The sequence below is a fragment of the Pseudorasbora parva genome, chromosome 25, assembly GCF_024679245.1.
Source record: "Pseudorasbora parva isolate DD20220531a chromosome 25, ASM2467924v1, whole genome shotgun sequence".
In the NCBI taxonomy this organism is placed as follows: domain Eukaryota; kingdom Metazoa; phylum Chordata; class Actinopteri; order Cypriniformes; family Gobionidae; genus Pseudorasbora; species Pseudorasbora parva.
The window spans coordinates 14,292,511-14,305,208 of record NC_090196.1 but is presented as its reverse complement, the minus strand read 5'-3'; the positions used below and the strand labels follow the sequence as shown (position 1 = coordinate 14,305,208).

Sequence of the window (12,698 nt, the reverse complement as noted above, 5' to 3'; positions counted from 1 at the left end):
TCATTGTTATTTTTTACTAAAAATTCATGTGGCCAGCATGTTCCTTAGGGTTGGGCATCATTTTGATTTGAACAATTATTGATCAATTGATCAATTACTATTAAAATTATCTCACAAATTTTTGCCATCTCAATGTATTTTTTACAATAGGGTAATTGTGTTGCAATAGCTTACACACAGCACAAGAAAGCTTGATTTCGAATGGTAAATCTAATTTAAAAAGACGAGTAAACAGTAATAAAATAAGAACAAATAAACAGATTACAAACAATAGCACAAATAAATACAATAGAATAGAAGATACAAATTAAACAGACTGCTTTATTTTTTCAGGTAGGTCTAACATTGAGATAAGAAACTGAATTTAAAAAATGCATAGTAATTACATTTAAAACAACATTGGATAATGTTCTTTGTAAAAAATTCAATAGCGTACAGATGAAACTATTAAAGTTACACAAGTTGATCAGTCAAGAGCAGTTGATCGTTTGTCTTTTTGTAGTTTGAATAGCAAATGACTGCGGTCCCTTTAAGACTAACAGACACATGGATCCTAAACACTCCTGTTACTCGTTCTTCCTGAACTGTTTGCGACTGTGTTTACGTTAATACTCTTCCAGATGTGCACTGATAATTCTTTGAGTGTATTTGACCAATAATATGCTGGAAAAGGAAGCAAATGTTTGCACTTGTATCATGTCAGAGGCGGCTTTATTACGGTAGGCTATGTGTGTGTGCGCTTCAGATGTGGAGCACGAAATCTGCGGGCATTAGTAGGCTAGAATTAATTTATGTGCAATCCCGCGCGAAATTCAGACCGATCACACACTAACACTAACACACTGTCATGAGGAAAAAGTCCAGCAGAACGCGCGTTCGCCGTGCTCAGAGGTTAACCGGGCTGAGTGAGAATATGCCGGTGTGTGTCAGCTCGCTGACGGTCGGAGAGGAGAGCGCAGCTAATATTGATACTGTAAAAACTGAGAATCGTATCGTTTCAGATATTCCAGTATCGATATATATCGAAATATCGATATTTTTGACAACACTAATCAGAATATTAAAAAAAAATCTGTATTTTTGATCAAATAAATGCAGGATTGATGAGCAGAAGAAACTTCTTTCAAAAACATTACAAATAGTAATGTGTCCAAACTTTTAGGCTGTACATATGTATATCTAAAATTGCAATACTAACATTTTTTTTGTTTTCAAAAATTTAACCATTGTGCATTTATTTTGGAAAAAAAACACAGGGAGGCCTTATCGTTTGACAACAACAGATTTATAAACAATTCTAATGTTGATTGTTGCGTTCCCAAATGCAAATAATAAGCTGTGAAACTGAAAATGAACAGTGCTGGGCTTTACTATGAAACATGCAGCACGTCAGACTCTATATTTATATAATTACATCACAACAATTATGATTTGATGATTGGACATACTGCATTTGACAAGCCATATCACACTCACAACCGTACATTGTCAAAATACATCAGAAAGTTGCTGGGCAATTGGCGAGTAACACCATTTCAACACAGATTTTTACTCGCATTTGGCACTTTGAACCCTGGCTAACATGCTTAATGTGTCCCGCAGATAGCGCCGCACAGTGCTGTTAGAAGCAATCCGTACATTAAATAAATGTATTAGAAAACGCAAATATATATTATTTAGTACTCGATTTAAGATTGTAGAAATTAAAATAAAATGAAGTAAAACCTTCTCAGTTTTCTGATACTGGTCTTCTCATCATGCACTGGGGCAAGAATAATTAACAATGTTTGTTTTTTGTTTTTTCAGTTTTCCAGCTGTATTTACACTGTTTTACCATTGCGTTTATTGTTAGGTTTAGTAACTTTCCATTTTGTGACATCTAGAGTTCATTTTCAATTTAAAATGACACATTCACACTTAAAAATTGGTCCAACTATTATTGTGTAAGTATTTAGATCTCTGTGTTTGGGTGTGTACCACATTACTTCTATTATGTAGATTTGTTGTACACACAATCTACAGTATATTTACTTCAATATTTTAAGTAAAACATACACTTTAAAAGCGTGGTTTAATTCAGTGTTATATGTTTGAGTAAAATGTACTTGAAAAAGAGTATTGCAAAGTAAACTTCAACTAAGTAGAAATTACTCAACAACCTTTAACTGGCCCAGTTAATGTCACTTTATTTTATTTGTTAATTGTACTTAGTAAAGTAGATTTCACTTCATTTCATGTGACATTATGCGTGCAAAAACGTACAAAAGGAATATTAATTACATTTTATTTAATGTTTTTTTCAGTACTAGTCAGGATGGCAAATACATACATCCATAGAAATACGGAAAAATCAGATCCCGGAAAAATGGACAATCTAATAAATGTTTGTCATCGAATCATAAGAAAACATCAAGACTAAAATGTTAGTCAAATTTGTTTGTTCTGATAAAGGTTAGTCATCAATTTTTAATGTCAATTTCGTTCAATCTGATAAGAAAAGGTTTCTCATAAAATAAATAAAAAACGAGGCAAAAATATGCATTAATTTTGTTCAATGACATCAAAATAAAATAGTAACAATGGTTTGGTTTTGCCACAGAGTGAAAAAGACATAGGATGGCTCAATGATAAAGACAATCGAATGTCCCCCCATACCTTTCCAAAAGCAGAAGCTCCAGCACAGATGTGTGTAAAACTGAACTGTTTCTGAGTTGCCAAGATGAGCGGCGTCAACTCCTCTGTGAAAGACAGAATATACTGTTTCAGTTTAAATCACTCAAGACCCCCTTCCTTCAAGCCGTCAGATTATTTTATCCAAACTTACTAGCACTTTCCTTTATTTAAAATTCACACAAAAGCCAAATACTTCCAAATTTATGCACAAAACCATGAGTTTACCTGGCAATGACCCTTTGTAGGATTCATGTTGAGCTATCAGAATTTTCTTCACCCCTTGAACTTTGGACAACTGCTCTGCAACCTGTCCAAAAACCAATAATCAGAGCCCTGAAATCAGGCTTACACAAAAATCAATGAGCATGAAGAAGGAATACCTTTGCACAGTTTGTTCCAGCAACCAAACATGACACATCACTGCCCAGTTTATTAGCAGCGGTGATGGCATTCAGGGTGATGGGGGTCAGCGTGTCATTATTATGCTCGGCAACAACCAGGGTACTCTGAAACCTCTGAATCAGGGCAGACTGGAGAGAGATCAAAAATATGATACAGTATGATTATAAATAACTGTCAGGCTCTTTCACCTAAATAACCAATACAAGGTTACTATTGAATGCAGACTGGGGCAGTGCAGTCAAAACATTGTTCTGCAGCCCATAAAGGTCATTAGAAATCTGATATATGACAGGAATATGACACCACTTAGGGTCTGGCCTAATGTATTAACATATCAAATTCAATGTAGGTTACATTTTAAATGCACTGTAGGTCAATCAGTTCGTCAAGGACAGTGAGGAGGTTTCATAATGCACTGTTTACATATTGCATAACCTTGACAGATAGTTAGCTAGTTATGTTTATAAACTAATCACATTGATGTTGCCAATGCCCTAACGTGTCATGAACATATTCAAAGCTCAATATTTCTGTCTAAAACTATAATAACACCAGCAAAACTATGAGAATATATTAAAAGTTAACGTAACCGCTTAGATAGCATGCTGTATAACTAGGGAAAAAATGGTCAGCAAAGTAACCAGACATTTGACATTGCGATTAAAGCGTCCAATATCAAAAAAACCAACCGTACGAAGAAAAATATAGCTGTTTAGTAACATATTATACCACTCCTTCGGAACTAAATGAGCGAGTTAGCTAGCATGCTAAGCTTTTAATTCAGGTCTATTTCTCTCTAGAAAGGACCGAGAGAAAGATTAACAACTTTAAACGAAAGTGCGCACTGGTTAATGTGTCGTTTCGTCGGGTATTTCTTACCAACTGCCTAAGATGGGTCCTGTTTATTGCTTTGAGCATGATTACAGCAGCACACTGTCAGCTTCCACACTGTCTGCCACTGCTTTAGAGGTTGAGTTGAGTTCTCGCGAGATCATTAGAGACACGCCCCTCTTATGTAAAACTAATTTTGTAACACCTCAAATGTGTTTTGTTTTTTTTGGTGGGGGGGGGGGGGGGGGGATGGGTATTCTTCTATGGTATTCTCTGTGTGTGTGTGTGTGTGTGTGTGTGTGTGTGTGTGTGTGTGTGTGTGTGTGTGTGTGTGTGTGTGTGTGTGTGTGAGACAGTGTGGAATAACTAAAATAACTGTCTAAAACGAAAGTGGGCGGAGACTTATTGGATATGTAACTAGGGGGCGGGGTTTAATGCTTCGATAATCTGAGTGGAGCTTTTAGTTCAATTAAAGTTAACTGTAAACGTAACAGGGTCCATAAAACCCAGGGATTTTTAATGACTTTATTCATAATTCATAATCTTCGAAAACTGTACCAACAATAACATATTTTCTGTATGCAGCATTTGATATGGATATGAGTTTTGTTTTGTTTTTTACAGTGTTCTTATAGCCTAGGGTATGAGTTTTATTAACCCTGTTAGTATTTTTGTTTGTTTGTTTTATTTAGCTAGTAATTTTTGTAATTGATGCTTTGTGTTAAGTTTTTGGAGGTCATAAGAAAGACCCTTCTTATATCTAAATAATTAACAGCTCAAATGTGGTTTTCTTGGAGGTGATATTTTTAAGTATATTTGCAAAGTCAAAAACTCTCTCTCTCTCTCTCTCTCTCTCTCTCTCTCTCTCTCTCTCTCTCTCTCTCTCTCTCTCTCTCTCTCTCTCTCTCTCTCTCTCTCTCTCTCTCTCTCTCTCTCTCTCGCTCTCTCTCTCTCTCTCTCTGTGTGTGTGTGTGTGTGTGTGTGTGTGTGTTTAACCTAATATACCGGTAACTGTCTAATAGCAAAGTGGGCAGAGACCGATTCAATATGTAGGCTAATTAGGGGGCGGGGTTTAATGGCTTTGATAATCTGAGTGGAGTTTTTAGTTCAAGAAGAGTTGGCTGTAAATGTAACAGGGTACATAGAACCATAGATTAGATTGTTTTTATGACTTTATTCATAATTGTGTGGCATAAAATTTTGAAACAACTGTACCAACAACATATTTTCTGTATTAAACAGAATGCAACATTTAGCAGTTTTCTTGTAGGGGTATGAGTTTTAGTAATCTTCCCTTTATGCGATTTATGCAATTTTAACAAAAAAAAAGATTTGATGCTTTGGGTTGAGTTCACATGCAAAATATGGTCAAGACAAAAGGGGGAAAATTGATTTATGACTTTTTGCATCTAGTTATTAAAAGGATATAACGTTCAGGATAGATTGTTCAATAAAACTAAAACAACAAAAATATAAATTAGGCTGTAGCCTATAATAAATTATAATAAAATATAATAGCCTATATGAATGCATTATGTATGCACACGTAGCCTATATTTTTTCAGCCTAAAAAGTTTTAAAACCTAAAAACCATTTATTCTGAGCATTTTTCCCGCTATTTCCTATTGGTTCCATCTGATTCACAAATGGTTGTCAACTAAAGCCAATAAAACGCAAAACGTTGTAGCCTACACGCAATCTCATATGTCTCTTTCTGACCCCCTCATTGAGCCAACATGGTTTCTTAGTAGGCTAGCCTAAATTAAATGTGTTTGTTTGCGGGGTTAGAGGTCAAAGTCAAAGGTGAGGTTCGACACGCGGTCACTCTGATTCGCACAACACCACTTTCAACATAATTCTTGTCCAAATTATTTTCAGACTGTGAAATAAACGAAAATATTAATTTTGAAATGTTTTAATCTTTAATCCATGCTGGAGGAGAAGTGTTTTTTCACCCAGCTTGCCGATATTGATATAGCCTAAGCTAAATATGACAAAAATGGACAGAATAAACGTTCAGTTAAATTCTTTCCTCAGGAAAAAAAAAGATATACAAAAACTGTCACTGGGGCGGTACCTTTTGTAAAAAATAAAAAAAATATTGTAGCCTACAAATATTATTGGTAGGCTATCTTAAAGGGTAGGCTACATATTAGTAGGCTACCTGTGTAGCCTACATATAAGTAGTCTACCTAAAAAGACATAAAAGTGTTCCCTACTTTTTAAAAAGCATACCGCCCCAATGACAGCTTATAGTTTTTTTTAAGAGTGCACGTAGCCTGCACTGTAAACCATGAAGTTATTTGAAATTATATTCTCCTTCACTTCAAATGCCGTGACAAGTTTTTGACTTTTTGAACTCAAGTTTAGGCTATAGCCTACGTTTTCAAAACATTTAGTAAAAGCAAAAATAAAGAAACTTGTGAGCTGAAACAATCTTCAAATCGAGTTTACTCATGTTTAGTTAAGAGTAGCCTACACTCACTCTTTAGTTTTAAGGCAGCAGGTGACCTTTCATTTCTAAGTTTAACCAACTGGAAAAAAGAGTCAGTGAATTATTCAGAATAAAACGCATGTGCTGCGAGTCTCTTTCTCTGACATTTTCAATAGAAGCAGATTAAATACAAAGATTAAATAGGTTATCCGAAGAATGCATGTTGGCCCATTTTATGATGGAAGTATTCAATAGAAACACGCACAAAGAAGCGTAAATCGATGGGTTTAAAACACGTTTCATTCGCAGTCAAACTGAACTCGAAATTTTTAATAGGCTACCAATCTTTCTTTTTTTTTCTATTGCACTGCACTGCTGAAATTGGGTCATTTTGTTTAATTAATTTCATATCTAACTATGTTCTACCTAAATTATAAATGTTGTTAGACTGGCAAAAACGTAAATAATTAGGCTACTGTCGTAGGCTATAAAATATGAAAACATAGGGAGGTCTATATGTGAAGATATCGTGATGTCCAGTAGGGGGCTCACTAGAACACACGGACTTCAATGCACATGGATTTTCCCCTTAGGATTTTCCCTATACGAATTTTTTTAAAAGCATCGAAACGAATGTATAGCCTATGTTTCTTTGTTTTGAGAAAGGGTTAATTTCGCAGAATACATTAAAAAAAAACATTCATATACTTTTAAAACATTATCCTATTTTTGTTTTGGCTACTGTAGCCTCCAAAATGCCGTTTAAATGAGTGTCCTGTATACGCGTATTTAACGTCCAGCTTCTCATTGAGCAGCCGCATATTTAGACTAATAATTGCTCTAAAATGTAACTTAAAACATATTCCCCATTTAATGCATGTCCAGCTGTTTGTTCACTGTTGCCCATCGTTTCACAGTTATGTTTGGAGAAACAGAAGTGCGAGTGTAGCCTAATCTTCGATTCCTCTGCCTGTACACAATATTCAAAACATTTCCCGTGGTCGGATCTTCTCCGCGTCGGGCTGCTGACATTCGGGGGCGCGTGGTCCAGGTTTGCATGTGACGTCAGGGCCCGGTGACGTCAGAGCCAGTGTCTGTGTGTGTTGCTCTTCCCACAGGCTCTTCGGCCAGAAGTTATTAGTCAGCTCGGGACGAGGCAGTTTCCCATTCCATTTCCTCATCTGTACGCCTTCTGCCTTAACCCTCCTGTATGGTGGATATTCTACCCCATCCTTCTTTCTTGGGTGATATGGGGGATCATTCAAAAAGTAAGTGCTTTTACACAATATGTTCGTGTTTGCACATTAACTATTCGTTTATGCAAAATTAGCGACGATAAGGACATTTTTATGTCAAAATATAATTTAGGCATCATGGTCATTATATCATCATACTACTATGTCATAATTGTTTGTCCTAAATGTAAAAAGGCATGACTTATCTGCAAAGAGTAGTTTTGGTGCAGCTCAAAAACACGAACCAACATAATGAAATAAAACAGGAAAATGACACTTTGTGGTTTAGTGGCATGTCAAAAGAGGATGTATGAAACCTGAGCTATAATCTTGCATATTTACACAACGGCGGTGTTAAATAAAATAGCCTATAGTCGGAGGACACTAATCCTTGCTCTCCATATCCAGAGAAGTCTGGAATCGCCATGTGTGTAGGCTGTGGAAGTCAGATCCATGATCAGTACATACTGCGAGTGTCCCCGGACCTGGAGTGGCACGCAGCCTGTCTGAAGTGCGCAGAATGCAGTCAGTACCTGGATGAGACGTGCACTTGCTTCGTCCGGGACGGCAAGACTTATTGCAAGAGAGATTACGTACGGTACGAGTCACCATATTTGTGATTTCACAGCTTTGGAATTTCGTCGAGGCCCTCTTTTTCACAGATTCTTGACCCAAACTGATCTAGAGATAGGGGAAAACTCTGCATGCTATAAGAAAATAGATTAAGAGTGCTTTTAAACAACCTTTGTTGCAGGGGTAAACGTATAGATAGCCTATATTACAGTAGGCTATAGCCAATGGTACAATAGTAAAACATAAAAAAAAATAGCTTAGATATTTACTAGAAATTGTCATTCTTTTTCAGCTAAATTCATGGCTTGAGTGTTGCAGTCCTGTTTAGTTTAGCCTTGCAATGCTTGTTTAATACCGGTGTTTGTTTGCTTAGTAAAGAAAACAAAATATTATTTTCTGTAGCCTAAAGCTTGCATGTTATTCACGAAGAATTCAATTATTATCTCAGTTATATATATGCTCTCGTAAATAGCCTATGAAACCATAATACACTATTACCTATGCATTTAAAATATAGCCTATGTCAAACAGTGTTTAAATGAATGTTTGTTTACACTATACGTCTAGTTGTGCGTAATTGTGCTTGCAATTATTTATGAATGCATGTAATGTGTAGGCTATTGCATAACACCTTTATAATAAATTACATAGGTATATTCGTGCGTTAAGAAAAGAGTTAGCTACAACTGTACGATCCGTAGCCTATTTCTTGGCCTAGTAAAATCAAGCTAAACGAGCTGGACGATTTTTGGAAACGAACAGTAAAATAAGCAAATGTTTCTTCTGGACATTGCAGATTATTCGGGATCAAATGCGCCAAATGCAACATCGGCTTCTGCAGCAGTGACCTGGTGATGAGGGCCCGGGATAACGTGTATCACATGGAGTGTTTCAGGTGCTCGGTGTGCAGCAGACATTTGCTCCCGGGAGATGAGTTCTCTCTGCGGGACGAGGAGCTGCTCTGCAGGGCGGATCACGGGCTGCTAATGGAGCGCTCTTCCGCCGGGAGCCCCATCAGTCCCGGACACATTCACTCCAACAGGCCCCTGCACATCCCAGGTAGTAGCTAGGCTAGTAATAATATCTTAATAATATTATTATTACTTTTTTTATTAATAATAACAAAAACAATGTTAGTGTCCAAGTTAAATATAAATTGTCCATATTTATAATTCGTTACAACAATAAAAAAAAGTGTCACACTAATAATATTTTCGTTCTTGTACTTATTGGAAAAAATAGCCTATACTGTAGCAGGCACTATGAGACTCCTGACTTTAGTTCTCTGTTACATCTAATCTGCTTGTGAAATTGTGTTAACAGACTACCGAGTAATTGTCATCTGTGCTCGCAGGCCAATTTGAAGATATTTGTTTTCGTGTAAAACCCCTCATGGCATTCTTGTAGCTGGCTGAGATACTCATGATTGAATTGACATTACCTGAAATTAATCCGAAACCGTTTTATTGCAAATGGCATAATGTTTGGAAACAGCGTTTTTCTTAGTTTATTATTTTTTTGAAATAATGAAATTGCATTACGATGTTTAAATAAAGAGTTCTGCTATTTCTTGTCTGTTAGATTAGTCTTGATAGGTTTCCCCCCCTTAAATACATTATTGATTAGACAAGCTAAGACTTGTAATTTAAACGTTTAATTTCGAACTAAAACTGCATTTAGATAATTTGACTAAAATAAACAGTTTAGGCAATATCTAGGTTACTTAACGCTTCAACCATACAGATGTTCTGTTCGATTATGTGTCACTACCCTGTAAGATGGTGCACTTATTGCATGTTATAATTTTATATCCTATGTCGATCCTTCAACATTTTGCACATACAGCAAAGTTGAGAGCATATTGAAGGCCCTAAGAGGTGTTTTGACTGACACGCACTTGGCTACAGACCGATGTGTGTACATGCACAATTTAACCTTCAAGTAAGCGTGCTCTTCTGCAGTGTGTCTAAATAATGAAATGACCCCCTCAAGCCGAAAAGTGATTTACGCGCATTTTATTCGCAGAACCCGTGCCAGTTCGTCAGCCACCTCACCGGAACCACGTTCATAAGCAGTCTGAGAAGACCACCCGTGTTCGGACAGTATTAAACGAAAAGCAGCTTCACACTCTCCGGACGTGTTATAATGCAAACCCGCGACCGGACGCGCTAATGAAAGAACAGCTCGTGGAAATGACCGGCCTGAGCCCACGCGTCATACGAGTGTGGTTCCAAAACAAACGCTGCAAAGACAAGAAGAGGTCCATACTTATGAAACAACTACAACAACAGCAACACAACGACAAAACGGTAGGAATAACAGTTTTGTGATATTAACGAGTGATGGGAATTTGCACACCAACCGTATTTTGATTCTGTAGGCTAGGCTGGCAAGTACAGTTTCTTCAATGGTTCTTTGAAAATATTCTTTATTGACTTTATGCATCTTCTATCTCTATCTCATATAGGCTAAGATAACTCTTTTTTAAAGATTTTGAACACGTAGGCGGCCTATACTAGGCTATGGAATTCCCACCCAAAGTTAAGCTTCTTTGAAACTGAAATATGATAGGTGTGTCGTTAAGGTTTCTCCTCAACCTTTTGCAGAATCTTCAAGGTCTCACGGGAACGCCTCTGGTGGCAGGCAGCCCGATTAGACATGACACCACGGTCCAGGGAAATCCTGTAGAAGTTCAAACCTATCAGCCTCCGTGGAAAGCCTTAAGCGAATTTGCCTTACAGAGTGACCTGGACCAGCCTGCTTTCCAACAGCTGGTGAGGACTACCATCCCAGAACACTTATTAGGCTACAAGCTCTATAGGCTCGAATGTGCTTCTCCATGCCGACTCTTTTTCTTTCATCAAAATGAACATATAATTTAAGCATTTTTTTTCAACAACAACAAAAAAATGGCTACCGATTGTTAAAGGCCGACCTAGCGTTATACATTTAGTTGTTATATCAAACGGATATTTTCAAGTTTCAAGCGTGCACTGTAGCCTACCCGGCAAGCTAGAGCCGTCATTGCACCGTCTAGGAGACCCGATGCATACTCCGGCTATGAGTAACCCACTTCTAGCCAAAATAACATTGAATTTGGTTATATGTCGTTTATGCCAAAATAACTTGCGAAATGTATGAAATTCCATAATTTAAGCAAAGTCAACATTGATTACAAGTGTTTAGTTTCATGTTCGTGTTCTAGTTGACTAGTCTATTCTTGGGCTATGATTAGACGTCTATTACATTTTCACTGACAGCCCAAATTTGGCCTTGTTTTAGACGTCAGGGCTATGTTTTGGACGTATTTTAAACGCAAAATTGCTTGCTGGGTAGCCTACCATTTTTCACTGAACAGGAAAAAAAAACTTTTAGGCTAGGCCTACATATAGCCTAGGCCTGATAGCATTGACAGGTTTTGAAAAAATGTTTCAATGTCTAAAAGTTTGTCCGAACTCCATAGCAACAATGGAGATAAAAAAAAACGATACATATATGTAATATATATATGTCCAATATATTGGGCGACATCGACATAACATAGTGTCATTATTTATCACTTTACATTCACATTATAAAGTAAGTAAAGTAAAGTAAGGCTACATATCGCATTTGTAGGCTAAAAAAAAGCAACAACAAAAAACACAATTGACAAAACATAAAACGATAGAGCGAGGACAGTTGGTTAGATTTAGCCTATGTGTAGCTTTAGCCTGAGGGCGCGAAAAAGACGCCCACAAAAACGCGAAATTTCCGACATAAGTTATTTAACACCATGTCAAAGTTGTGTAGGCTAATGCAAATGTCAATTTTAAATCGTAGGTAAACCTCATTTACTCAAATTCTAGTCAGCATGCTGACAGCAATCGAACAAGCTACTGATCCCAACTCTCCCCCTCACCCCTCTATAGGTGTCATTTTCCGAGTCGGGTTCGCTGGGTAACTCGTCTGGTAGTGATGTGACCTCTCTGTCATCGCAGTTACCCGACACCCCCAACAGCATGGTGCCCAGTCCCGTGGAGACGTGAGAGCCCACCGGAGACTCCTGCCCCAGCATGCCCTCACCCGCCCTGCATGAAAACCCATCACCTCACCGCCTCGAACGGAAAAAGGGATTAACCGAGATGGATTTAAGCAGTTTGCCAAACGGAGGAGCCTGTCCAAGCGACTTTGGGGTTTCCAGACGTGTTACAAAACTGTTTTTAAAGCATTTGGACCGTATATCCAGGACGTCCAACGGAATATGAACACATTATTTTGGTTTTGATTATGGACCACTGTCAACCTTACGAAAACAGCAGTCTTAACAGTGTTTATTCAAGACCATCAATGTGTAGCTTTATCAACAAGTGGTATTTTCCATATAAGACAAAAATCTACTTTTTTTTGTCTTAGTGCGCATGATCTCTCCGAAGATGTATAAAACTGAGCTGTAAAATATTTTATCTTAACGAATGGATGACAGATTGTATAAACCTCTCGATTTAGGAAAGTAAGTTATTGTTATTTATTGTCAGGACAACCGTCCATACCAAAAATTGAGAAATTAC

General features: G+C 37.3%; 2 protein-coding genes across 2 annotated transcripts in view; one reads left to right on the top strand and one right to left on the bottom strand.

Annotated features, from left to right (window-relative positions):
- Positions 1 to 4,081, bottom strand: part of etfa (electron transfer flavoprotein subunit alpha) — a 21,047-nt gene extending 16,966 nt beyond the window's left edge. Inside the window, exons 1-4 of the mRNA XM_067435775.1 lie at positions 3,955 to 4,081; positions 3,054 to 3,203; positions 2,899 to 2,980; positions 2,656 to 2,738 (exon numbers count right to left, since the gene is read on the bottom strand). Of these exons, the coding sequence (XP_067291876.1) occupies positions 2,656 to 2,738; positions 2,899 to 2,980; positions 3,054 to 3,203; positions 3,955 to 3,993 (354 nt within the window). The 5' untranslated portion in view covers positions 3,994 to 4,081. The remainder of the gene's footprint in view (positions 1 to 2,655; positions 2,739 to 2,898; positions 2,981 to 3,053; positions 3,204 to 3,954) is intronic.
- Positions 1 to 12,698, top strand: part of isl2a (ISL LIM homeobox 2a) — a 26,516-nt gene extending 13,818 nt beyond the window's left edge. Inside the window, exons 2-7 of the mRNA XM_067435774.1 lie at positions 7,459 to 7,608; positions 7,984 to 8,173; positions 8,945 to 9,207; positions 10,174 to 10,457; positions 10,755 to 10,922; positions 12,060 to 12,698. Coding sequence (XP_067291875.1) covers positions 7,551 to 7,608; positions 7,984 to 8,173; positions 8,945 to 9,207; positions 10,174 to 10,457; positions 10,755 to 10,922; positions 12,060 to 12,176 — 1,080 coding nt within the window. The 5' untranslated portion in view covers positions 7,459 to 7,550 and the 3' untranslated portion in view covers positions 12,177 to 12,698. The remainder of the gene's footprint in view (positions 1 to 7,458; positions 7,609 to 7,983; positions 8,174 to 8,944; positions 9,208 to 10,173; positions 10,458 to 10,754; positions 10,923 to 12,059) is intronic.